Source organism: Saccostrea cucullata, unplaced genomic scaffold (assembly GCF_032062105.1).
Source record: "Saccostrea cucullata isolate Sc308-1 unplaced genomic scaffold, CSIRO_AGI_Scuc_v1 ctg191, whole genome shotgun sequence".
NCBI classification, from domain to species: Eukaryota; Metazoa; Mollusca; class Bivalvia; order Ostreida; family Ostreidae; genus Saccostrea; species Saccostrea cuccullata.
Genome location: NW_026935443.1, coordinates 75,001 through 102,779, shown reverse-complemented (window position 1 = coordinate 102,779; position 27,779 = coordinate 75,001). Strand labels below are relative to the sequence as shown.

Below are 27,779 nucleotides of genomic sequence, written 5' to 3'. Positions count from 1 at the left end.
TAAGTCTCATATGCATATACTTTCTGAGAAAACACACAAAGGTACAGTCAAGTATAGTCAATAGACCGAAAATAAGAGAGGAATTGATGGTGCCCGAGTTACCGAGAAGTCTCAATGATAGCACTGAGGGAATGATGGTGTCCGAGAAGTCTGAGAGATAGCACTGAGGAAATGATAATGTCCGAGAAGTCTGAATGAAAGCACTGAGGGAATGATGATGTCCGAGAAGTCTGAGTGAAAGCACTTTTTTATTTAAAAAACACATCCCTGGTATAATACAGAATATCAACAATACACAACACAGATAATCAGAACAGAAATAAAAATAAAAATTATAATTATAATATATTTTTTAAGAGTTCTGTACTCATAAAGGTGTATATAGAATACATTTGCAAAGATAAAACACGGGGAATAAATCACAGTAAATCATTATTCTCAACAGTTTTTCTCCAAAAGTACATATATTTGAATTTTCAAGCAAAAATATCACAAATTAAAATATATCAAAATAATGATATAACAGCATATTTACATCCAGACCTGCTCTAATCATGTAAGTAATAGGAAAATTCAGTAGTGCACAACCTATATTTACCTTGAAATAGTGCTCTCAAAGTAGGTTTGTATAATATCATATCGTAAAGTTTGAATCAACAATTTGGAAGTGAATATAAAATTTATAGTATTTCTTTACTTCGTTTATAATTCCACCCAGTAAATTTAAAGTTCATCGTATGATGTCGTTAAAGCCGTCTGCTTTGTTCAACATCAAATTCTAGTAATCTTGCACAAAAATATGATGTTATCACATGCATTTTACCAAATAATAAACAATACAATATATGTTATTCTCAAATTACGACGAAAATAATCAGATCCTTTGATTTGTCTTCTAAGTTTCTGAAGTTAGGACAGACCTTAACCTCGTCATTTCTCCGTGAGTTTTGTTTACATTCTGTTGTATCGTCCAACGTCTTGTTTGCAGTTTGGACAGGAGTGGATGACGTCTTTACAACCATCAATACAGAACGGAATAAAACAGCATCCCAACCAACACCTGTAAAAGTAAATTATCTATATTTCAACACATCAATCAACACCTGGAAAATAAAACGTGTGCATTACAAAAATCCTGTCAACACTTGTAAAGTGAAACATGTACACGATCCCAATCAACATCTGGAAAGTAAAACATGTTCATTGCAACATCCCGGTCAACACACGAAAAGTAAAAATTACTATATGTATATGCTTGCTACCAAATATCTGGATATTTAAACATTACAAAATCCTGCCAAAACCTTTTAACCAAAACATTCAGTTCATATGTACACGTATGATACAACATCCCACCTACCCCCTGGAAGGCTAGCTTTGCAACAGGAGAGGAGAAAATGTATGACTGGACCAAGAATCGAACACTGAACAACCGTAGCATTTGTCAGTTGTGCTACCAACTGAGCTACCCAGACCAATATTCACAACCAAAACCATTACTGTAACATTTAAAAAAAAACTTTGCCCTCGAATTAAGACACGCACAACCCACGTTCTTTCTAACCCTTGCAGAACTTTTATCTGCCAGTCCATGGGTGGTCAACAACACCAAATTATGTAAAAGGGGAAAATTTTTGGACAAGGAATTGAACTTTGGTTCTCTGAATCACTTGTCAAGTTTTCTACCAACTGAGCAACCCAAGCCGATATCTCATACCATTACAGAGCATTCCGGTCAACGTTACTAGACTCAGTCTTGAAAACTTATATACATAGTCTTTTTTCATTGCACCAATTCAAACTATGTACGTTAAAAATCATCAAACCCTCTGATAAGGTTTATGGCAAACTGATGTATTCTGCATTTAATGTGAATTGATGGTGTTCAATGATATAGTAATAAATGGAGTATAATTTCACAGGTTTTTTTTTTATCTTTGGCAGTTTAAGAATAAAGAAAATAGCTAAATATATTTTATATTTTCTTTCAATAAATTCTGAAACTTACCCCACTATAGCTATAACGAAACAGGCGACCCATGTGAGAGTTCCGACCTCGTATCTGGTTGACGTGGTAATGGTGGCCTGACAGTGGGGGCATTGCATCTGAACCCCGAACTCACGGAACATGTAGGGGTTCATGTGGACTGGCTGGGTCACCACCACCGTGCTCCCCGCTGATAAAAAATAGTTTTTAAAAAATTTTGTTATCTTAAATATTTGGTAATAATGAGGTTGCTATTTGGATTGAGAGGATTTTTCTTAAACTAAGGGAAAGAGAAATATTTTGTTTCATTAATAAAGAAAACGAACAGTATTCGAGCCAAAAGTCAATAGGAACAATACTAATCGAGAGGAGCAACCACAGTCGTACAAAAATATGAAGTAGGATCAGGTGCCGTGGAGAAATAAGCATTCCCCAATGAATATGTAAAATACACACTTATGAATATTAATGAATAATGATATTAACTGAAAGTTGTGGTTGGTATGTCTGTGTTTTCTGTGGAAAAGAAGGAAGTGCATTTTTCTAAAAATGGATTTATTTACTGAATTTTGAATAAACTGATTAAACTTTACGCTTAAAACTAAATAACATTTTACTCTATTGGTCTGACTAAAGTACGAGAAATGCTAACATCGAATTTAAGTAAAAAAGAAATAAAAAACCTCGTATTTTAGTCTCAGATTTGATAATATGATTTTTTAAATACATGGTTTTCGAAGTTTCATCAATCTTCACAAGCCATGCTTGAAATACACGTTTTCAAAGTACAAGAAATTGCATTCATAACAATTCAGGTTTGTCCAGTTTTAAAAAAATGGCTTAACTCCAATCTATATTACACATTTAACGATTCTATAACCTAATCCAGGCCATTGTTGACATTGGTGGCTTAAATGTGGGTAGGTAGGACATAAAAATCGATATCCAACAGCTCAGTAACAAGTTTTACACTACAAATTAAAATTTTTTTTTAGAAAATACCAGGTCGATATCAAATAGATTTTTCAAAATTGCTAACAAACATTAAATACATTGGAAATATTTTTAATGAATTAATATTATTATTTTTTTTAATCCAAATATTTGCTTGAAATTAAAAGAAATTCAAACTGTACATTTATATCTGCGAATCTCCTTATCATTAATTTAAAATTTGAATCTTGTAGTTCATCTCCCAAGTATCCGATATGTTGTTCATAATTTGACAGGGAAAGAAAATATTCTGTATGATATATAATTTACTTAACAACTATTTCAATTTTCTATTTTAAATATAAAACGAAAAAAAAATATACTCACGGTAGCCCGGGGGTGGTGGGGGCTGGCTGTACCCCGAGGGTTGACCGTACGCAGGCGGCGGAGGGGGTGGCTGTTTACTGTCCATCGCTGATTATAACTGAAGAATCGGTTCACTTAGTTCCTACTTGAAATATACGAAACTCCGCATGTGTCATACGTGTGTAGAATCATTAAAAGTTAATTTAAAAAGGAAGTGCCAATGATTGGAAAGTAAAAGACCTTCATAAGAAAGATTCTGTATAGAATATCAGATTAATTGTTCTTCCCATTCAAGTTTTCTAGATCTTTTATTCTACAAAAAAATCTATGTGTGTACAAAAGCTTTGAATTCAAAAGTTGTGTACATATATGTAATACTGCACAACTCTATGGACCTCTTATAGCTTTTAAGATAGTCCTATCCCCAGGGCCTAAATATCAACAGAGAAGTAATTGTTAATGCTCACAAATGGGTTATTTAGTGATTAATTACCCAATTTTAGGATTAATACGGAAGGGTTATTTCTGTATACCAGAGATATATTTATAACTAATGACATTTTTGGTACACCGTAACATTTCTTTCATTAAAATTTCGAAATAATAAATATTTCAAAATAGACTAGCAAAAGGGTATTTCATTCACTTCACAGAAATGCTTTGTAGTTGTGTGAATAATATTTGTCAAGAAAGATGGGAATTCAATTTAGAATTTTCAATAAAAATTGAATTAACCATGACGACGAGATGAATTTATAAATGAATCATGAATGCAATGCTTACAAATATAAAAATCGATGTGTAAAATTTAAAGGAATTCCAAATGCAATATTAAATGATGTATACTAGTGTATGTATTTCAAACACATATATGCATGCAGAGATAATGTGTTAAACTCTAATACTCAGTAGATAATTCTCCGAAACTTTCACAAAAAATAATTCACAAGTATTTTATAGCAGAACAGCATATCAATATGTTTATATACGTGTTTGTATACGTGCAATATTGTAAACGTGGGTTACAACGAAATTACAAATGTTATTAATCATAAATTGACCCTCTTTATCAGGTTAACGTATAAAACGAGGGATTAAAAAGTTTCTACCCGATCTACAAACGGGGTAAAAAAAAATTAAACTGTCATAAAAAAAATAAACAAACAGATAAATAAATAAATAAACCTTTAAATTAACATCAGTTTGATTTAGTCTAATTAGAAAAATATTACAATATAAATATTCAACGTTAAAAGCTTTTCAAATAATCTTCCTCTCAGAAAAAAATGAGGGTAATAAGAAATACGTTTTTATATCAAACTTGAAACTATTCACAGATTGTGTAGAGTTTGCAAATTGCTTTAGACAAACGAGGTACGATTTAAAGATTCTTGGAATCACTATAAAATGTGATACATGTAAATCACAACAGAGATTGGAAAACTATTCAGAAATATCCTGAGCAACGGGAGTGCTATAGATTTATTTTTGAGTGAATGGGAACAAGCCACAAGTATTCTCTCTTGTCTTATTTTACATATAGGGACTAGAGATCAATTACTGAGTAAGCTGTTTAATGCAACTATTGTGTTTCCTCTTCTGATATTGTAATTTACAAAACTTTACAAAGGCACCTGGCGTTACTTATTTCTCTTTTAATAAAAAAGTATATCGTAGATACCCCCTACCTAACTACCTAATAAAACAAGGCACACATTGGAGCAATCTTGAATTTTTCTAGATTGGTCACATCATCTGAAACTCCGTGAAATAAATTCCCTGCAACCATATTCTTTCTGCCTCCTTTAAGCAATTCTTCGGATTGTTGAAGCAGACTATCGAATTTGACGAGAGAATTTTAATATTTGCAAGTGTGATGCGCCCTTCCGGTTGCACAGTTTTTAAGCTGAGACCCCGAAAGACTGACCATAGAACGAATATGGGAATTTATTTCATGGAGTTTCAGACGAAAATATAAGTTGATGTGACCGACCTAGAAAAATTCAAGATGGCGCATATGTGTAACCTTGTATATAGACCTTTTCCTATGATATATTTTGCCTAGGAGTTATTCCCTTTTGCCGCCATCTTGTAGGACAAGGTTGTGAATTTACCTAGATTTGAGCAACCAATTTTAAACATGAAAGATATACATGGTGGAGGGAAATATTTACAATCTTAAAATTATGAATTAAGAGTGGCTTTAACAAACGTATATTCATATATATAGGGTAGTTCAAATCCATTTTGGCTCTGTGGAATATTAAAAATATTTAAAACTGACATATGATTTTGAAGAATTTCTTTCTAAGAAAGGGAAGTATGAGTGTAAGTATGATTACCACTTGTAGAATGAAATCCAAATTCTTCTAAAATACAATTTATATAATGAGCCTTACCAACGAAGACAATGTTGTTACCTGCTTTGTCGGCAGGGACCAGTAAGTACTGATTATGTAATCTATCTAATTCTTTTTTCACTTCTGGATTATTGAACACAGAAGGATAGATGGTTTTCATATTGCCCCTCAATCTTTTAAAACGCGACTTAACATGGATCTCATACATTTAATCCATTCTGACAAGGTGTCAACGTCTTCTTTTTCATATCTGGCTCAACGTTAATAATTTTCAACAGAATCCATAATATTTATGAAATTCCGAAGCCAGTTGAAGGATCGTGGTTTCCTATATTTAGGACCTTTTAAAATAAGTGATCTAAGCTCCTTCTTATTAACTATATTTACGTCAAGAACTATAGCTTTAAATACCTACTATTTGATATTGATGAAAAATGCCAGAGATACCGTACATCGCAAATTTCAATGTTGAGTCGACACTCGACAGTTATACATGTATCCGGGATGTTCAAATCTCTTGGTGGAGGCTTACAAAGATGCAACTAAGCCTCCCTTCGGTTACCTGGTGGTGGACACGTCACCTCGAGGCCACGATAAATTTTGACTCGGAACAAATGTATTTCTATGAGAGGACCCTACAGGATACACATGTTTATAAGAACAAATGTAGACCTTTGGTGTAAGATATTAATAATGACTTCTGCTGTCAGACAAAAGAGACTTTTTTTTTTATAGAATTTTTGCTTCAGTTAAATCCCGCACGAAGAAAATTGGTGTTGAGTTTCATCACCAAAGATCAATTAAACGTGTTGGGAGAAATAACCGCAAACGTCATCCATAGTGTTATTTTACTGAATCGAGAAAAGAAAAAAAGCTCTTAAAAATACAAATCGGTTCTCCTCGTATTAGGTGATAAGAGGACGGCTAAAAAATAAAAGGAGGTTACTTTAAAAGAAACCAGCTCGGCATCACAACCTTGTTAAAAGTTGTAAAACCTTTCCTGAAAAAATGGTGGACGTAATGCAGAAATCTGTGTTGGTAACTTACGAGAAGTACAACCGTCTCATGGCACTCCAGGAGACACGTGGTTCCAAATCGGAGCTTGACAAAGAGAATGTTACATCAGCACCCGAGAAATTGACAGACATACCAAAACCTGAGAGAGAGAAGAATGGGAGAAAAAATGTCAGATGGGATACTTTCTCCTAGAGGATTTTTTCTCCCATGAATTTTTTTCAAATGGTATAAATCCCACGGATATTGACAATTGAATTATTTTCTCCAGACATTGTTATAGCTGGTATATTTTCTATATATATTTTGATGAGAAATTTGTCATTGTCATACTGTATGGAATACATTTCATGTTTCACAGTTTATGGGGAAAATTGTTTGATTGTCAATATCCGTGGGATTTATCCCATTTGAACAAATTTGTGGGAGAAAAAAATCCTCTAGGAGAAAATATCCCATTGGACATTTTTTCTCCCATGGGAGAATGATGGGATAGTTGGTGGGATTGAAAATCCCACCATTCTCCCATGGGATTCAGAGTTAAATGCCGTACTGTCTAAGACAAAATCTCGATCGTTACAGACTTCAAACAACGTGGACATACCGATTACTATATACCCACCCACTTTTCAAGCGGGGGGTATAATGAAATCAAATTAATAACGAAGAACTTTATTCATCATTCCAATCCTCGCATTTAGACTACTTATTGACTTCCTGTTACGTTCCTCCCTAATTACTTTCCAGGTCTACACTGATTTACGGCCTGAACCTCAATCCGACTGAACCTCAATCTGGGGCTACCGTATACCGGGTAAGTGGAAATTTTATCGAGACGCAAATTTAGCGATTTTTCCTTAAAAACTGGCAATTTATTTTTAGCGAGATGTTATTTTAGTGATTTTAAAATGTACATTAAAGAAGCTATTACAAATAAAACGCAATTAATTTTAAGCAATATTAAGTTTTAGCGATTTCGGCACCCTCGCTTATAATGCCAAAATTAAATCATCGCTAATAATATCTACTTATACGGTATAATGTCTCGCACTATACTACTGGCGGTCGCAACTTTCACTTTGGTATTTACAATCTTGTCATTTCCGGTAGAAACTAGAGGTACTGTGAGCATTGAGCTCACTAAATGATACCCCCCGCCTCTCCTATGATTGTAATGGAAGAAGTCCATGTTTTGCTGTGGCCGGAAAACCCAAAATATGCGTCGGATCAAAACATAATATAGGAGGTGCACAATGGCAATATGTAATAAAGATTCTGTTAAAGTTTCATTCAATTTCACTCAGTGGTATAAGAGGAGTTGCGGATAAGAGATGAGTAACCCAAAGCGTAACAGACGGACGGACATACCGACTACTATATACCCTCCCACTTTTCAAGCGGGGGGTATAAATATTTAAAAGAATCTAACCATCAGCGGAAGAACTTTATCCGAAAATAGCTAGGGTATAAAAAAAAATTGTGATTTTTTTTGTATTTTCTCTATATAAATCTTAATGAAATCGGCCGTCATTAAAGTTCCAAAATGTCCGATATGCAAATGAGCAGAATGAACACTGTGTTTTGTTTTTGGTAAAAACAAAAATTAGAAATTATACATTTACTGGTAATTTTTGTGATTCTTGTGAGCGTTGTGACCATTGACCTCTCTCTTTTATTTTCAATGTTTACAGGACAAAAGGAACTATAACGATGTTTGTTACGATATGAGTAAAACAGCGCGCTACAGAAGTTTGGTTGATGTATATTACTTATTCAATGAATTGCAAAAATAGCGTTACTTTACTGGAAATTGAAAATTATCATACAATTATCATATACTTGTGAAAGTAAAAAGCAAACGAAACAATTTTTATCATTTTTACGAGTTGATGGACATCAACTCAGGTTATGTTCTTACAAATGTTGACCTAATTTTCAACCAAAGTACACACCTCATTAATTCAGTTCCTTCTACGATAAAGTGTACCGTATCTTGAGAAATTCAACATAAATAAAAGCGAACATATATACTGAACACATGTCAACGTTTCTTTTTTTAAAGGAAATTTATTTTAAATATACACAATAACATTTTCATTAATATGCCTTATTGTGTCGGTCCGACAAAAAAGATAGTGCATTTTAAACCCCCCGAAAAATGAAAGTGTATTTCGTCTCTTCTCATATGTGCATATATGCCTTGTCGATTTTTGATTTTTTTCAAACTAATTGCATAAAATATTGGTTAATTTTTTCTGTTCTATAAGTGTTTTGGATTTTATGCAAATTTAGGCCTAACATAGTGGTCGAACTACTTTTTCATATTCATACGCACCACGCTACTTTGTTTTGTAAACAAAAACACGCAAAATCGGCAGCACAAGAGTGACTTCAAAAGAAATTGACGGGACTGTGGAGGCTCACTAGGATCTTTTTAGAAGGTCCGTAAAGGTAAATACATGTATACTTAAGTATAGTTGCACGTGTTGCTCTGAAATATAAGCTTAGCCAGTAGTTTATCGATAGGACTTCGTATGGTACTGACCGAGTAAACATTTGCGCCACCTTGTTTTCGCGGCTCTAGGGGCCTGGTTTTATACAAGTTTTTCTGTTTGTTTAATTTAGGGGCGTAGCTTCCATTGTGGTAATGAGGCAACTGCCTCAATAGAAATATTATTTCAAGTCTTTGAAAACACACAAAATAGCAATAATACAGGACATGCCATAGAATTTCCGACTAGATTTCCACCTTCCTGAAAGAATTGGTCATGTTTTAGTGAAAATCGAATGAATATTTTTTCTTTTTTTTTTTGCATGCAATGATACTAGACGAAATTATCCAAGATGATATTTCTACTTGTTGTATTACACAAAAAATACGACGAGAACGAAGCATCTGTTGGAACGACGCCATTTTTATTTTAGCCAGGAGCGGATCAAAATCCACCACACGCACCTGTTTATAATAAATCTGGAATGAGTTATTTTAATTGATTTATGTTTGCTGTTATCGCTTCAGAAAAATATAGACAACTTTTTAAATGTGACATAACAGGTGAAAGTGTCTTATTTATTGATTTTCATTATAAAATAAAAAAAAATATTCATAAATGGGAATGTGAAAAAAAATACACATGTTCTGGATGACATGCGAGTACAAAGACATCCTGTGTCATAATACTGTGGAATTAACAATTTGAGATGTAAAAAAAGAAACAAAGATCAGATCGAGATTTTGATAATCTTAGAGATTATTATGTTGATGATGTCAAGGGCTCAAAAAAGAAAAAAAGACAAAATTTTCTTGAAAATACCAGGTTAAAAAAAATTGTCAAAGCAAAGTCCTCAGCTATTTCTTGCATTGCAGCAGATGTGCATCAAGCATCAAACAATTTCTCAGAAGATAGTAGAGGTAGACAGTGTACGTGTTGCTAATACAGTCTTGTAAGCATTTTGTATAAAGAAGTTTTGAATTCCTACAGAAAATTGGAATTCAAGTGATCTTAATTTATTGCTTTGGAAAGATGATGATTTACATTTAAGATGTCATAATAAATAAAATACCCTTCAAATCTTCCATTTTACTTGTTATTTATATGTTGTTTTAATTAGAATTTAAAATTAATTATTTTTCTAGAGGTATAAACAACAATGGTTAGAGCATAAAGGTACCTGGAAGGATTTGTTTACGAAACCTTTTTCACTGCTTCTGGGGGTTTGTTGGTTAATTTCTCATTCCGGAGAAATGTAACCTCCCCTACACATTTTGCATTCTTAATGCTTGTGACACTTGTGAGAAAATTATGAACAAAATTGTGACTGCATTTTTCTCTTTCTAAAAAAATTCATTTTCTTGTATTTTTACTGTATATTGTGCTTTTACACATTCAAACTGGAAGACTGCAATGTTAAAAAATCTTATATGACAAGCATAATAGTAGTAATTGCCAAATTGATTATGAAAAGTATTTTTTAAAGGGATACATTTGCTGTATCCACATTAAGGACATTCAGATACTGTTGTACCATGATAGTTATGAAAAAGCGTGTCATTTCATTTGTTAAAATAGGACACTAATACTCAATAAATGTATAATGTAAAAAGAACCATGCTTTCCTTATTATTTCATGACATTATTTGTTTATGGGATTTAATACAGTGCGTTATCTCATGAAATTGCCATCAGAAATCAAATGGAAATCTAAATTTCTGCTATTTAATGGAAATTTCATTTCTTTATCAATAAAGCAGTGTTCAATTTATAAGGTTGAACAACCATCAACTCGTATCAGCACTTTCAGTACTTTGATTAATAATTTGCGATATAACAGCTAACCAACGGTTACCGTTCTCTATCCAGTGTTTCTGCCACTAGGCATTCTGTTTCAACACCCGTCAACGTATTTTGTTCAAGATTCTTGCACATCTTTGCAGTTATGAAAATTCGAAATTTAAAATCGTAATTTTTTGTACTAATTCATAAAGATAATAATTTATAATTTCTTTTAAATCTATCCTGCCTATCTTTCTTAATCAATAGATCTATATTAAAGTTTTTATTACATCCTTTAAATTGTAAAAGAGAAAATAATCCTGCTACACGTTAAGCAGTTGAATTCAGGAAATAGAATTACAGATGTAATACATTTTTTCATCAGTTACAATATTTCCAAGAATCTTACATAACAAACATTGACATCAGTGTATTTGCAGCGTAGTGGGAACGACAACTCTGGATTGAGAAAGAATGGTTATTGTACTTGTACTCTAGCACTGGTATTTTTGGAAATAATTCATGAATCCTTCTCTTCCATCTAAATATCTTTCATTTGAATAACAAAAAAGCAGAATATTAATGGAAATATATTCTATTTAATTTCATAAATCCTAAAAATATTTTGTCTTCTAATACACACTTCACAAAAGTTATTAAATTTATTAGTTTCATCGATTCTTCTTGAGGAGATCCCAACCGATTAAAAACGGTACACCAAGAAAGCCTTTAACAATGGTCACAAACACCCCTCTGTATAAACTTAAGAAGCCATCATTTTTGATAGCATAACGGGCGCAATCAATCCAACCCTTGTACTTGACCTCCTCACAACTTCTCATCATCATCCGCCTCCGGATCGTATCCAGTGGATAAGATACCAGACCAGCAAGTACCGTAACTCCATACCCCAGTCCGAAAGCGTAAAATATTTTGAACTGACCGGCATTCACGAGCATCGGAGAAAGAGTGTCGTAGAAGCCGAAGTAAGCGCCCCTGTAGACAATTATACCCAGACAAGATACCATGAACCCGCGGTAAAGTCCCGCAACTCCGTCAGAACGAATCGTCTGTCTGTACACATCAATGATACCCGAAAATTGCCGCTTCTTCGTCCCATCAGTTCCTGTTTGTAATACATCGGCCGCCAGCCTGGTTCTACAATAGTCCAGAGAATACAACGCAAAAAGTGTAGTAAACCCTCCGAAAAATCCAGCACAGAGATTTTTAGCTAATTTGATATAAGCATGTTCCTCTTTTGAAACTCTAATCATTTTCCTTACTGCTTCTTTCATTGCAAAATTCATCGCTTGTGAGGGAAAGGACTTGATACATGCGATAAGATTCCCTCTGAAAAGTGAAATGAAGCCTTCAGTTCGGTATATCCGTAAGGCACATTCCATACCGCCTCTATACGGCGTGGACAGACGACCTGTTCTCCTCAGTTCATGTTGACACTGCAGTAGTAGCTTGACCCGGTCCAAAGGCGCAGTAGCGGTCATACTTAGAATGGAAAAAGCGCCCGCTGAGGCAAAGGTGGCTACAGCACTTGGACCTCCTGATCGATTTGCAGGCCCTGTGAGGAAAACGGAATTCAAATGAAGAAAAAAAAAAACAGTAGAAAATGTAGGGAAAAAAATAAATAAAATAATAATAAATAATACATTGAATACATGTTTTGTCGAATTTAATCAATTCAATCACCGGAGAGAAACTTCAAAGATGACGAACTTAGAATAAAGTCTACTGCAGACAAAAGAGATCAAAATACTCGATCCTATCAGACACTGCTGGGATTAGCTAAACGTAGCTTTAAACCTTTTAACAACATGTGTTCGTACACAATTTTTTGTGTTCATGCAAACCCTTCATCCCCAACCCAATGAATTCTTTCTGTGTAGGAAACAAAAAGATAATGGAGAAAGATGGTAGGTAAATATACTATACAAATTATATCCGGGTCAAGAGATTACTCTTCATTGTATATCTCAATTCATAGGGCAGCTTAATAGTGCATCCTTTATTTCATAATGAGACTGTATGAGATTAATCATAATATTTCCTTATTTAAAAACGAAGACAAAGATGGACGTCTATCCACATTACACTAATACCGCTTGCGTAATGTGCAAGTTTTGTCCCAAACCGGTTATCGTAAGAAGTTTTCTGACCCTTTGATCAAAGCTAAGTCGACCTAATGTTTTACAGAAACAAACGGTCATAGCACAATTATTACCATGCAGATGTATATGCAAACTCTTTATATTAAAACAAAGAAAAATCCTTGCCTAGAGTTTTAAGCTACTTAGGATTTTTCGGACTTTGTTCCGTTTGGTTTAATTTTTATTTATTTATCTTTTAAAATTAATATTATTATTGATTAAGGCCAATAAATTATCCGAATTTCGAAATTTATTAGTACCACACTCAATGAACCTATTTAATGCTATCTTCGTAACAAAATTAACATAAGGATTGCACTGCACCGGCTGTACACAATCCCGTAAACAGGTAAACACACTTATGTTACCTGCATTTGTTGATGATTGGATTTCATTTCTGGGACTCTTGACCCGGTCTGCACTGTCACCCATATTGCTGTTCAATGTGGCATTACCTAGTCCTTTACAATGTCAATAATTTAACATAGTATTAAAGTTTCTTAATTCTTCCATGTGACCGTGTACAACAGTACACACTACGGAAGACCGTTGTAATTTGAAATACATAAATTAGGATTGCATCTGTCATGCTGTCAGACTGAACTATAAACCTTGTTAATTACTTTTGAATGAGAAAAGAAAGGGATTTCATATTTCACATGTACATAACCTGTGACAAGACCTTTCAAATGTACTGACTTTTGAACCGATGACCTTGAAGCCTGATCTACGTTTAATTCTTTTTTTACATTGGTGATTTTTTTTAACAGAAAGAAATCTCATACTTGTCATGTGCATTACATCTGACAAGACTTTTCTAAATTCACTCCGTGACCTTGACTTTCATATTTGACCTTATTTAAAAAAAAAAATTGGTGATATGAATTTTGAATTAGCGATTCATTTTGGATAAGTACAGTACTAGCTGCAGATCTGTAGCGTTATGGTTTTATATATTTGTCTTTGACCATACAAGACAAATATATATAAAACCATAATGGATTTTTATATATATATATATATATAATTGTAGGCAAGCTATTTTTTTTAAGGAATTAATTCTTACCATTCTGAGTCAACAACAACTGATTGAACATGTTTTCTTTCTTGATCTCTTCATTTGTTGATTCGCCCGCATGGCGCAGTGGTTATAGCGTTGCAAAGTAAGGAATAGATCCTTACATCGCGGGTTCGAATCCCTCTGTGAAATGTGGAGCCGGTTCTTCAGATGAGACCGTATAAACCGAAGTCCCGTGTCGCAGTAGGTGCTGGTACGAAAAAGATCCCTCACTACTCAATGGCCCTAAGTGCCGAGTATAGGAAAAAATCAATCTGATTAAAATCAGATCCTTTAATCCGCTCAAATAGATCGCTACACAAGGATATGAAGAAACTCCATTCAGGGTCATCTCCTGGTGACCTTTCAATTATACTTCCAAGAATTTAGAAGTATCTCGGAAATCAGTTACAGAAGTATAAAAGCCCCGATGAAACACGAACGGAAAATCGTGACCTAGTTTCCGTAGCCTGCCAAGAGAACGACTAGTCAGAGTCTTTTTTGTAAAGATATATAAAAAGTACTAAAAAGTACGAAACGATAATATCTTCTCCACAGCTACTTTTACTTCTTCATTCAATTTCCCTAACGTCATTTTAATACGATCTCTCTAATTGGTCAACATTTTAATGAATACTAGTATTTTTATCAGAGAGGTAACCAGGAGATGACCCTGAATGGGGTTTCCTCAGATCCTTGTGTAGCGATCTATGTGAGCGGATCAAAGGATCTGATTTTAATCAGATTGAGGACAAAATTCTCCACCGGGAAGTGGCACCTGGCGTCTCCATATGAGTGAAAAAATCTCGAGACAATTCTTAAACAACATACAATCAATCAATCATTTGTTAATTCTATAAAACTTGTTTATCTCTCTCTCTCTCTCTCTCTCTCTCTCTAAATATTTATCAATTGATAATCTACTTCATACATTACATTTTATCAATGTTTAAAAGTACCTGTAATTGTGCTTTGACATATGGAGAGAACGTATGTCTGCTGTTCAGATCACATGCACTTGACGTTTCTTATTTTTCTTATATCGAAAAATAATTAACCCGATATCTAATAATATACAAGGTAAACATCGACCGCCATCTTGAATTTTTCAAGGGTCACATCAACTTGTGACTGGGCTACTGAACTAAAGTTAGAGTCAAATTTAAACTATAAACATGAAAAATGTTTCAGATCTATGTTACAATCGCGTATTAAAAGATTGAGGGGCAATATAAAAACCATCTATCCCTCTGTATTCAATAATTCAGAAGTGAAAAGAGACCTAGATAAATGCATGATTAGTACGTACTGGTCCATGCTGACAAGGCAGGTAACAACATTGTCTTCGATTTCAAAGCTCATTATATAAATTGTATTTTTGAAGAACTTTATTCATTTCTAACTTGAACTCATAGTTCCCTTTCTATGGAAGAAATTCTTCAAAATCATATGTCAGTTTTGAATATTTTTAATATCACAAACAACAAAAATGAATTTGAATTACCATATCTATGAAGAATTCCGAAACTTCCTATAAATCCTTACAACAAAGATACATAGCGGGTTCCAGTAAATGTTCAACCAAGCCTCTTTCTTTACTTTTCACTAAGTTTTTAACAGTAGTGAAGGAGAAACTTCAAGAGTACTGTGCAACAAAATATTTGAGACGTGGTGTAAATTAGATGTGGATACCTAAAAATTCCAAGGAACTTTGGGAAATTTTGAAATCACAAGATATTACCAAAATCAAAAGCTTAAAAACTTATCAATTTCATACACTGTAATTCCCCACGATAAATTAAAGTCTAGGATATCATTGACAACTGCTTTTTCAATAAAATGGAACTCGTTAATTTACTTACTTTGTCATTGGTCTTTTGCAAAACTATTTTGTTTAATAATCATTCTGATTGTATACACAAGTACTCTGAAGTTGACATTAAAAAGATGCTTGAGTTTCTGTTTGACAATATCTATGTGTTTTTATTATTATTAGCAGACCTATTTTTGTATTCACTTGAAGCAGAATTTGTCCAAAGTCTTATACGTGAAATTTTAAAGAAGACAACACTTGCTGTGGTCTTCAGCTGGACATTTAGATATATAGACAACGTATTAATTGCCAATTAACAATGTTTCATTCAATTCTTATGTCGATACGGTATGTCCCGGTGAGCTGGAGATAAAAGATACCACAAAGTCTGACACATCTGTTTCATATTTGAATATTTTTCTTGAAAAAGAATTAAATGTTATTCTAATAACCAAGCTCTATGATAAACGTAATGACTTTAACTTTTCAATCGTCAACTTTCCTTACTTATGCAGCAATATACCTTCATCACCTGAATACGGAGTTTATATCTCTCAGATGATTCGATACGCAAGATCATGCTCTACGTATGTATAATTTCTAAAACGAAGTAAATTATTGAGAAACTGTTGATGAAACAAGAACATCGGCAGTCTCGTTTAAAGTCATCATTTCATACGTTCTTTGGTCGATACAATGCCATTGTCAGCAAAAACAATTTTTCATTGAGTCAAATGCTGACTGACTTTTTTCACACTCATTGTTAGTCCATTATTTACACGCTGAACCGACAACGGACTTTCCGTTATTTCCCGATCATGACAAGGAGCAAACAGCGGGTGTCAACGGTCGGCAAGGGATTTTCACTCCTCCATGGCACCTGGACCCACCTCTGATGTTTCGGAGGTCCGTGTTTGCTCTGCTCCTATTTTGTATTGTTTATTGGTCTTTTGAGTTTGAATTATGTTCGTTATCTCCATTTACGAGGGCTGTTCAATAAATAATGTCCTGAGCTGTATGACATACAACATAGGAATTATATGACATTAAGCTTGATTTTCTCTCATGATTGAATCTTTAATGAATTGATGAAAGTTTGTGTGACCACTTTTCATCACATAGTTTCATTATGAGAAGCTGGAAAACAAGTGCTACTCGAGACACTGCATGAAAAAAAAATAGGGTGAAAAAAAAGCTTCATTAAAGCTGCTGTAAAACTCGTTAAAGGTACTTGGACACAGATTTGAAGTTAATATTTTCTGCATAATAACACGAATTATATATTTTAACAGCATTTCACACAAAAATTAATTAAAAGTCTTATTTCATTTAAAAGTTATTAATACTTCAAATTTTTTGGCTGGTTCGATTGACACATCCTTGCACTTTCACAAATTTTAACTTTCTTCTTTCGGAAAAGTGGCAATCTTGTTGTGTATTAATGAGAAATATTAAAACTTTAATCCAGAAAAATGATTTTATTCAGAGTAGAAATGTTAGAAAGCAAAACTCCTTCACAAGTATCGTCATTCCGAGCTAAGTGTTGTGTGCAAATCGATCACACTCGTATTATGTACACAGTTTTTGTAAACAGGGCACGAGCTCTGTTATTGTTGATGTTTACGATTCACCGGGTGCGTTCAATCGTCAAAGTCTGCTCACCACAACTGCACGGACTGAGAATATATTGTGTGTTTGTTTTGCTTTCGAACATGTCTACTCTGAATTTTCTGGATTATAGTATTAATATTTTTCATTCATACACAACAAGATTGCCACTTTTCCTAAGTATTAAGGGTAAATTAAAATTTGTGAAAGTGCAAGGATGTGTAAATCAAACCAGCCAAAAAATTTGAAGTTTTAATAACTTTTAAATGAAATAAGATTTTTAATTATTTTTTGTGTGAAATGCTATTAAAATATGTAAGACGCAATATTATAGAGAAAAAATTAACTTCAAATCTGTGTCCAAGTACCTTTAAGAATAGCAGATAGCAGCTTTGAAATTGATCCAACAGAAATCCAAATTGATTGCAGTAAATTTGATGAAGAATATGATGTTGACCGCTATGATGAATTAGAAGACCCCAAGTTGGTCTGTATATCAATAATAATTTTTAATAAGCAGTTATTGACTATACAGATATTTTGGATATATCTGGCCTGTGAAGCTGTGATGTATACATGCAGTCAAATTAAATATGGTTATTTCATCAACTTGATTGTCTATACTTTCCTCGTTTCAGAAATTGTTCATATGTGGAGCTTGCTTTTACGTATCGATTCATCTAGGAGATATAAAAAGATATTTCTACATAAATACGGCCCTCACCCGACTTGGGTGGGAGACTGGGAGAGGGCAAGGAAAATATTTTCCGAAAGTTTCATTTCTGATCTCAAATGCATTTGAAATTAATTCATATAACTTTAAACAGCCACCGTTTCCAAGCTTCAATATGATAAACAAATTGAATCGTCAGATAGCACATATTTTTCTTCTTTTATATGATTTTCGTCAAAACAAAATAACAATTCAATTCTCTTTGTCATGTTAATTTTATAAATATTTAATAAAAAATAAATAATGATTAGAATATCTTGAAAACAGAACACACTTCGTCATAAAAACAGAAAGGCATGAACAATCATAATAAAACAAAAGGAAATTTAAGAACTTAGTACAGCAGTCATATATAGTGTTTTTGAAATGTTTGAAAGACAAAACAAACAGGTGGGAGGCTGTTTTACACATCAAATTAAAGCTTTGATTTTTTAATTGTGATCTCGTACTCATTTCAGTATTTTTAAAAACTGAACTTTCAGTTTCCTACATCTTGCTGTATTTTCCAAGGGTTTGATGGCAATTTGGACAACTATGGACGACGTCTTTGCAGCCATCAATGCAGAAGGGGATTAGACAACATCCCAACCAACATCTGTGAAATAAATCAAACAGACAGAGCTTCATCAGTGAGCATCCAGGCCTGGGGGCCATAAAACGTAGACGGGTTCACTTTTGACTTCAGTCACACTTTTCCACTATATACTCCTTTGGACAAATTGAGACTGAGATCACAAGTGATCTTGTCTAAGTTTTAGGTCTCCCAGGCCTGGATGCGAAAATTGCCTTTAGTTTGTTTTGTATTAAACAATTATAATTATCTATACATACATGTAGAATGTTTCTAATATCTCAGTGCGTTAACTTTCACTGTCTACGGCTCTCTTAAACTTTAATTCACACAAAAGGAGAAGACTGTGAAGGGACACTTAGACACTCATTCACTTGTATTTATAATATTGATTATCTCATTATATTTGTTTTTCTGAAAATATTATGAAATATACATGTATCACGTTGTCACGTTTACCCAATAAAAGCGATGACTCCGCAGGCCACCCATGTGAAGGTTCCGGTTTCGTATCTAGTAGACGTAGTAATGGATGCTCGACAATATGTACACGTCGTAGCAACGGGAAATTCCCGGAACATAATGGGATTAAAAAATGTTGGCTGATGTGTGTACACCATCGTAGATCCACCCGCTGTTGAGTGAAATGATAAAAAATGTATAATTCAAACACTTACTAGTATATCTGAAACAACTTGAAGGTATATTTATTAAGTTACAAAGGTTTTGTTTAGCATAGAAAGACCCCCTTATAATTAATGAATATTTTAAGAAATAAATAAATATTTTAGAAATAAAAATTATTTTTTGAGAAATGTAAAAAAAAAGTAAAATTGAATTATTAATTTTTGAGGGGCCAATAAATTACTTCGTTATATCCATATGAAATTCGAAATTTATATAGTAAATACAGTGTAATGTGATATTTTTTCATCATTTGTGTATAAACTATTTTTCATGCTGTATAACTACACACACACACACACACACACACACACGTACATACATACACACACACACACACACACACACACACACATACATATATATATCTCAGTTGATATATATATATATATATATATATATATATATATATATATATATATATATATATATATATATATATATATATATATATATATATATAATTTACACACTGGGTGTGCAGTTAATACAAAATTTACAAAACGAATATTTCTAGTATTATAAACATAAAAAAAAAAAAACAAACAAACAAATATCTAAAAGACAAATACATGTATAAGCTTGAAGATTAAAATTACAAATAAACACAAAGCAATATGAAAAAAAGCCAAAATAAAGATCGGAAATAAAATTAAAAAAGAAGGGAGATGAAATGATAATTTTTTTTTGAAAAGGGCTATAGAAAAAATATGGGTCAATTTAATACCTACAATTATTTACATAAGAACCACCTAACAAAAGATTTAAATCTAGATAAGCGAGGGTCACTCTAAGAGGTTTAACAAATATGGATCGAGTTTTAAAATTTTGCAATGGCTAGTTCTTATAGACTTTCAGTTCATAAAGTTCATTTCAAATATATATTACTATTTATTCTATTAATTCTAAATGCAGAGACATCTTTAGAAATATTGAGATCATATGATATAAAAAAATGACCAAAATATCATGGCAACAAATATACCAGTTTCTACGTAAACGTTCTTCGTTTTGCCAGGGCAAATTATAATATGCAGAATACTTTATTTAAAAATCTCTTTATGACTGGGACATTTATTTAACAACAAAAATTACTTACGTGGTGGGGGTGGGGGTTGTCCCTGCCCGGGATTTGAATATTGAGGGGGAGGTGGTGGTTGCTCCATGTTGTTCTTTGGCACAACTGTTGTTGGGCAGTAATATTCTACGGAGCTCACTTGGTGCCAATTTGTTAGGTTCCAAGACTAGACTTGTTCTGCTTTCACATGTACAGTCTATAATGCATTTATTATGTAGAAGATATACTTGGTATTCTTTATTTATACTAAGTAACTTCATCATTTTACATTCACTAAAGTTTCTACCGTACACAAGAACCTGATCTGACAATTTATATTTTCATCGAATGAACATAAAATCATCCGACCAATTTGAATTTTTTTTCCAACGGGTTACCATAAGTTCTGAAATCGTTTTGTGAAAAAAAAAACAATATTAAGGTTCTCCGATCCTCTGGTTCTGAAAATCAGGCATTGACTAAATGTAATTGAAAATGCTCACAAGAATGTTTCTGAATTCTCAAAATAACATGTTTTACCCTCAATCATTCTTCAGACTTCTCTGAAAATTGGTAAATCTCAAATAAATTTTCCAAAAATGCAAAAAAAAACATTTACTAGACATTGTCAAATTCAAATTTGAAAACACATTTTAGAAATAAAAATCATAGGTATCCAAGATTTTGAAAAAAAATTCACAATTTTTATACATGCAAAGTACTTTAATTTCTTTTAATCTAATTTGATCATTTTAAAAAGCATAGTGTATAAAGATTTTCCTATGATTGAAAAACATCATAAATCAATTCCAATTTCATATCATGTATCATGTTAACAAACATTGGTATCTATGACTAAATAAAAAAAATGATTTGATTAATTTCTATAATTATATAAATATGTAATTTCAAAATACATTTATAGGGTAAAAAAATCGACTTACATTGTATTATAAAAACTTTCTGAGAACTTCAAAGAACTTTGAAGCACATTGAGAGGTATAAAATGAAAAGACTTAATTTTCAAGCTTCATTTTGAGACTTTTTGAATTGAAATATAAATTAAAAAGTTATCCTTCCTGGCTGAGGATCGGAGTAAAATCGGATTGGAATAAAGACTAAAAATTCATTAGAAAATAAATTTAATCGAGCAATAAACGTGGAATCAAAAAAATGACCATGACAATATTTTTAAAATGACATTCCATTCTATTGGGTGCTTCAATCATAAAAATATACTAATGTAAAAGCTTTCTTTGCTTTCTAAGAATTAAAAAAGTGCCGAGCAATCAAACTAAATACATTTACCATGCATTTTATCCATTTTTGTAGTGCATGTGATAATATAGTGTGTGTATAATATAAATATTATTCTTATTCATAACACACAGTTACATACATAATACACAAAAAGACAGTTCATTTTCAAACAAAAATAGATCAATGAATTTAAGAAAAAAAATTGCAGACAATTTTAAGGGGGAACGTCTGAATACTCTTCTTTAAAATAAAACTTTTCATAAACACATTCGCACAATACAGTATGATATATAGAGGTAAATAAATATAAGCTCTGGTGATATACAGCTAATTTTTTCCTCTCAGTCAATTTTTACATTTGAAGGAATAGAACAAAGAGGTACAAACAATACTCAATAGGACCAGAGCAAATACTAACCTCCAAAACATCAGAGGTGTCATGGAGGAGTGAGCATCCCCTGCCAACTGGTCACACCCGCTGTGCTTCTTGTCATGATCAAGAAATAACGGGAATATCCATCGTTGATTCAGCATGTAAATAATGGTTTAACAATTAGTATGATAAACGTTTGTCAGCATTTGAATCAATGATGAATTGTATTTGTTGACAAGGCCATTGTATCGACCATAGAACTTATAAAATGATGACTTTAAATGGGGATGCTGATATTCTTGTTTCTTCAACTTGTATGTCAATTATTTACCTCCTTTTCGAAGTTGTACATACATACATAGAGCATGCTCGTGCGTATCGAATCAACTTAGAGATACTAGTATTCATGTAAACTCCGTATGCAGGTGATGAAGGTATATTGCTGCACAAGTAATGGAATTGATGATTGAAAAGTTATAGTCACGTTTATCAAAGAGCTTGGTTGTTTTACCATTAATGGTTTTTTTTTCAAGTAAAATATCAAATATATGTGTCAGATTCAGTGTAATCTTTTATTTCATGCTAACTGGGATATATCCTATTGACATAAGAATGGGAATAACTATTGTTAATTAACGATACGTCGTAGATATACAATGTACATGTATCTAAATGTATAGCTGAAGACCACAGCAAGAGTTTTCTTCTTTTCACGAATAAAATTTTGAAACAATTTCCGGTTATAAAATGTATTATGAATATAAAAAATAAATCCGCTAATAACTGGCGTAATGGTATCCATGAGAATTCCAGTAGATTGTTGGAAGACCTGGTCTCCAAAAACCACATAGATATTGTCAATCAGAAACTCAAGCATCTTTTTGATATCAACTTCAGAGTACTTGTCTGTACAATCTTTCAGATTTTCCATGAGTACTAATTGCGACCCGTTATTAACAGATCTATTTTCGTATTCAAATTAGGCAACATTTTTTTTCAAAATCTTACACAAGAGAAGAGAAAAACTTGCTGAAGCCATCAACTCGACATTTAGATATATTGTTGATACATTAATAGATTAACAATAGTTACTTCAGTTAAATTGTCGACTCAATACATGTATATCCCAGTGAAATCTTTAAAAAAAAGATACCATGGAGTCTATCTGTTTCATAATTTAGTACAGAAGAAATTAATGATAACCAAAAAACACTTTATCATAAACGTAGTATCCTCTATATTTTCTATCGACAACTCCCTTACTCATGTAGCAGAACTCGCACGTCATCATCGCCTGCATATTGGGTTTATGTCTGCCATTTGATTACAATGTAGATGCACAAGAACATGCGATTTACCGAGGCAAGCAATTGACAAACACGTTGATGAAAAAGGATTTAAAAATCTTGTTTTGAGTTATTACTTCGCAAGTTCTATGGTCGTTACAATGGCCTTGTAAGCAAATGCAATCTATCATTAAGTCGAATGTTGATTAACATCTTTATATTAACAGTTGGGTCATTACTTACACAATGTATTGTGTATGGGATTTTAAGTTTGCCCGATCATAACAAGGAGCACACGTATGTGACTGGTCTACAGAGGATGTTTACTCCTCCATTACACCTGATCCACGCTTTGATGTTTTATAAGTCGGTGTTTGCTCTCCTATGAATCTGTATGTTGTTTTATTTGACTTTTGAGTTGATTACTTTTCTTTACCTCCATTTTTCATTTCAATTATTTTCGTAACCGGACAAATATTATTGGGGAAAAAACTGTAACTCTTAAATTACTTTTAAATTACTATTAAGAACTGCATACCCCCAATGAAGGGTTCTGCAACTAAGACCTGGGAAAAAGAAAAAAATAATGAAAAAAATTATACAAGAACATATTTATAGATCATTGATAACAACATCGACCCACTTATACCATCATTTTGAAAACTCTAGCAATGGCACATCAATGTTAATAACAGCTACCTAGCTTCAACTTTGAGATGCAACCTTGATTCCAAACTAAAATCCCTTTTTAATCATCAGAAATACCGGTAATAATCAAAGTTTGCAGTCATTCAGATGAAAAGTTTGAGAGTAATAATAACCAACAATTTCGTTTATATGTAGTCCATTCTTAATTAGGAAAACATCATAATGCTTTTAATTAAGAAATTAAAGCATACGATGCAAACTGTTTATATCAAGATTCAAATCAGAAGCTACGAATTGTTAATATTTTTCAAAAACGAAACAAAGAAAAAACATTAAAGTTTAGACACATTAGGGAATCTGGACTAAGGTTTGGTCAGTCACAGCAAAGTAGGAGAAACAGAAAACAATTCCAATATTGTTTTTTTATTCTTTAAAAATAACTGAATTGCACATCTTTCAAAACAAATAACAAAAATATTGGTACTTCAACCAGTGCAAACTTCTACACATTTCATGCAACAATAACAATAAAATATTATTATCATTGAAATGATAACACCATTGAACGACATTTCTTCTACGTGAATTTTCTCCGGCAAGCTTTATTTGTCCTTTCACCATACAGTACTCCTTTCATTCTTTACATTCTAACGAATCTGCCGACAGTTTTCTTACACAGGGGACAGAAATGAACGATATCCTTGGTCCCATCAAGACAAAATGGAATTAAGAAGCAGCCGGCAATTCCTCTGTAAGACAAAAACAAAATTTCATGAATGAATTAAAATTTATTTAAATGTTTTTGATTATTTTTGAAAGATGCTCAAAATCAATACATAAGACACACGGCTGATGTAACCTGACAAAAGGAGATGCTTTCTCTTCCTAAGCATCCAATCCACCTCCAAAATTTTCGATCATCTATGTTTTTTTCCCCTTATTGATCACTGTTTATTATCTTGACCTTTCCCATACGAATTTATATGTCTGGTATTACACATGCAAAAAAATTCTAAAACCTTAAAAGTTTCTGTTCTGGTACAAAACCTTTGACAAAGAAGGTTCATTCCCTTAGTACATTGTCATAGGTTTTGTACATGAATTTCCCCATACCCGTTGGTTCCTTGACAGATTTTAGGTTTAGATTTTGATTTAGTACGTGCATGTGTTGAAGCATACTGAAGTTCTAGGGGTATAAGTACAAAAGTTAGTCTTCTATACTTTTCCTTTCATTCAACATTTATAATTCTACTCACACAGAAAATAATAATCAGTTTAAAGTATTTTACATATATATCTTTGGGGTCAGAAGCAGAATACGTCCATACCCAATTGCACAGATGATGATGCATGCAATCCACGTGATCATTCCCGGTGTGGTTCGCGTGGCTGTCGTCATCGTCTGCGAGCAGTGAGGACACACAATTTGTACTCCGCTCTCTCGGAAGATGTGGTGATTGTAGGGCTGCACTGCGGTCCTGGGCTGATGGACCACCACTGTGGTGTTAGTGGTAGTTTGAGCTGAAAGGTTTGAGATGTAAAATTACTAGAAGAAATCTTTCTGCACATGCGGTGTTGTCAATTTTGTGAAAAAAGGAAAGCGATCTGCGTAATTTTTTATTCATATCTACTGCCCTGATGTATTTTTTTCCCTGTTACTTGCTCTACATATCCATGCAATATTTCAAGTTAGTTGTTAGTTCGCATTTAAGTTTATAATATAGCGTTTTAAATGATTATGACGAATTATTTGATTTGTTAACCCAAAATATTGCATATTGAATACATGTATCTGCCTATTTACTTCTTGTAAAGAGGGAACTTTTGTAGGTGAGTCTAGTTAGTGGGCAATATAAAGGGAACTTAAACTGCCTTGCTAGTGAGCTAGCTGTTCTGTAGTAGAGTCTCCCTCTATTTCAGTCAAGTTAAACAGCGACGAGTCTATATACTAGTAAGCCTGGATGAGTGACCACTTTCCTTTGAAACAATTATGAAGAGAGTCTTTACATATACAAATGAATTATAAATAAACACTCCATTTTCTCGCTCTTCTTGTTTAATAAATGGACAATAAGGCGGGAACCCTAATTCCGTTTTCTATAGTTACCCTTACTGTTACAGGTAAATATTGATTCAATCTGAAAGAAATTCCCAATTACTTTCTTTTAGATAAATGTGAATTATTGTAATGTTTAAACGTTTACAGGTGAATTTGCAGAAGTTAAACAATTCTGTGGTATTTCAACGAGTATAAATGTCAAAAGAGTGCTTATCTTTAATTCTTTTCAATTTATTCTTAAACATAGATCCGCCACTTACAATATCCAGGGGGTGGTGGTTGGAGTTGAGGATTGTTCCAGCCCTGTTGGGGTTGTGCGGGAGGTGGACCCTGCTGTTGTCCATGTGGTGGTGGTTGATATTGGTAACCACCTGCTTGTGGTGGTGGTGGTGGTTGCTGGTAACCACCTGGTGGAGAGTGCTGGTAACCAGGTGGTGGTTGCTGGTAACCACCAGCAGTTACTGGTGGGTGTTGGTAACCATTGGCAGGCGGCGGTGGCTGCTGGTAGCCCGCCTGAGTGTCATGTGGTTGCCCTGGTAAAGATTGCTGTTCTAACGGTTCCTTCTCCATTGTATGTTCCATCTAAACTTAATTTTTCCGACAAGAATATTGTCCAAATAGCTGCGTTGAATAATTATTAGATGAGAACATATGAAGTATTGCTTTATTTTCCTTCTCAAAGTAATCCCAGAAGTCGCAGAAATATTTCATTTACACATATACATCCAATATGAATTATACACCACACTTTTAAATCCCTTAATCAAAAATTAATTCCTGATTTTTCTTTGGCGCTGTGAAATATTTTAAACTTTCGAAATCTACACAGTATGTAATGGTCTGTTGACCGAATCTATATCCCAACCTCATGCAAGAACAATAAATATTGATCTGTGTTGTTATAGTGATGGACAATTAAAAGTAGGCTGGACATAATATGTAGAATGGAGAGGCACGGGGTGTTTATTGACCACAACTGATCTAGTAAATAAGTGTTTACATATAATTTAATAAAATTGTTTACCTTCTCTGTCACATTACTTCGATCTTAAGCCGATTGTCCAGTTGTGTTCGTAAAATGATTTTGTGAGGATATATTGCCCCTGCCTACTATGGTTTCATTCTAGATGGATATAAATTATTGATGATTTCCCTTTCATTTATGTTAAAAATCACATCTTTTATAAATAAAATTTCTCGTAAGAACTCAACACTAGAAATGTAAAAATTAAATTTCTAAAGCCTCGTTATCATATAACTTTTATGCATAAAAGTTCTCGATGTTTTTCTATTATTTCAGATTGTAACAATTATATGAGTAATAAAGCATGGAAATTTTAGTTTTAATATGTCCCGCTAACATACGTTGAAAAGCAATAATCACAACGAGTCCGTTTCCATACAATTTAATTAAGAAATGTCTAGCCGTGGTTTCCTAGAGTTCAAATAAATGATTTGATGTTATTAGACAGCTTTTTTCTTCCTTCTCTTATTTTCATTCATACTTTAAGTAATTGTAGCCAGAGTCTTTAAA

General features: G+C 33.0%; 4 protein-coding genes across 5 annotated transcripts in view; 1 reads left to right on the top strand and 3 right to left on the bottom strand.

Moving 5' to 3' along the window:
- LOC134242872 (serine/threonine-protein kinase SBK1-like) overlaps window positions 1-27,779 on the top strand; it is a 444,928-nt gene that overhangs the window by 354,412 nt on the left and 62,737 nt on the right. The gene's annotated exons all lie outside the window — the stretch shown is intronic.
- Window positions 370-3,483, bottom strand: LOC134242887 (LITAF domain-containing protein-like). The gene is made up of 3 exons (XM_062725089.1): window positions 3,308-3,483; window positions 2,009-2,177; window positions 370-1,060 (listed from the first exon to the last, which is right to left on the bottom strand). The coding sequence occupies exons 1-3, from the start codon at window positions 3,390-3,392 to the stop codon at window positions 952-954; spliced, it is 363 nt and encodes a 120-aa protein (XP_062581073.1). The 5' UTR covers window positions 3,393-3,483; the 3' UTR covers window positions 370-951.
- LOC134242886 (uncharacterized) lies at window positions 11,321-14,677 on the bottom strand. 2 transcript variants are annotated; one of them, XM_062725088.1, is made up of 2 exons: window positions 14,163-14,677; window positions 11,321-12,510 (listed from the first exon to the last, which is right to left on the bottom strand). In XM_062725088.1, exons 1-2 carry the CDS (start codon window positions 14,191-14,193, stop codon window positions 11,606-11,608), a joined length of 936 nt encoding a protein of 311 aa, XP_062581072.1. In that variant the 5' UTR covers window positions 14,194-14,677; the 3' UTR covers window positions 11,321-11,605. The 2 variants fall into 2 exon arrangements, with proteins under 2 accessions (XP_062581072.1, XP_062581071.1); XM_062725087.1 differs by lacking the exon at window positions 14,163-14,677 and adding an exon at window positions 13,465-13,652 and having other exon boundaries at window positions 11,327-12,510.
- LOC134242885 (LITAF domain-containing protein-like) lies at window positions 18,734-20,728 on the bottom strand. The gene is made up of 3 exons (XM_062725085.1): window positions 20,662-20,728; window positions 19,338-19,512; window positions 18,734-18,902 (listed from the first exon to the last, which is right to left on the bottom strand). Exons 1-3 carry the CDS (start codon window positions 20,726-20,728, stop codon window positions 18,794-18,796), a joined length of 351 nt encoding a protein of 116 aa, XP_062581069.1. The 3' UTR covers window positions 18,734-18,793.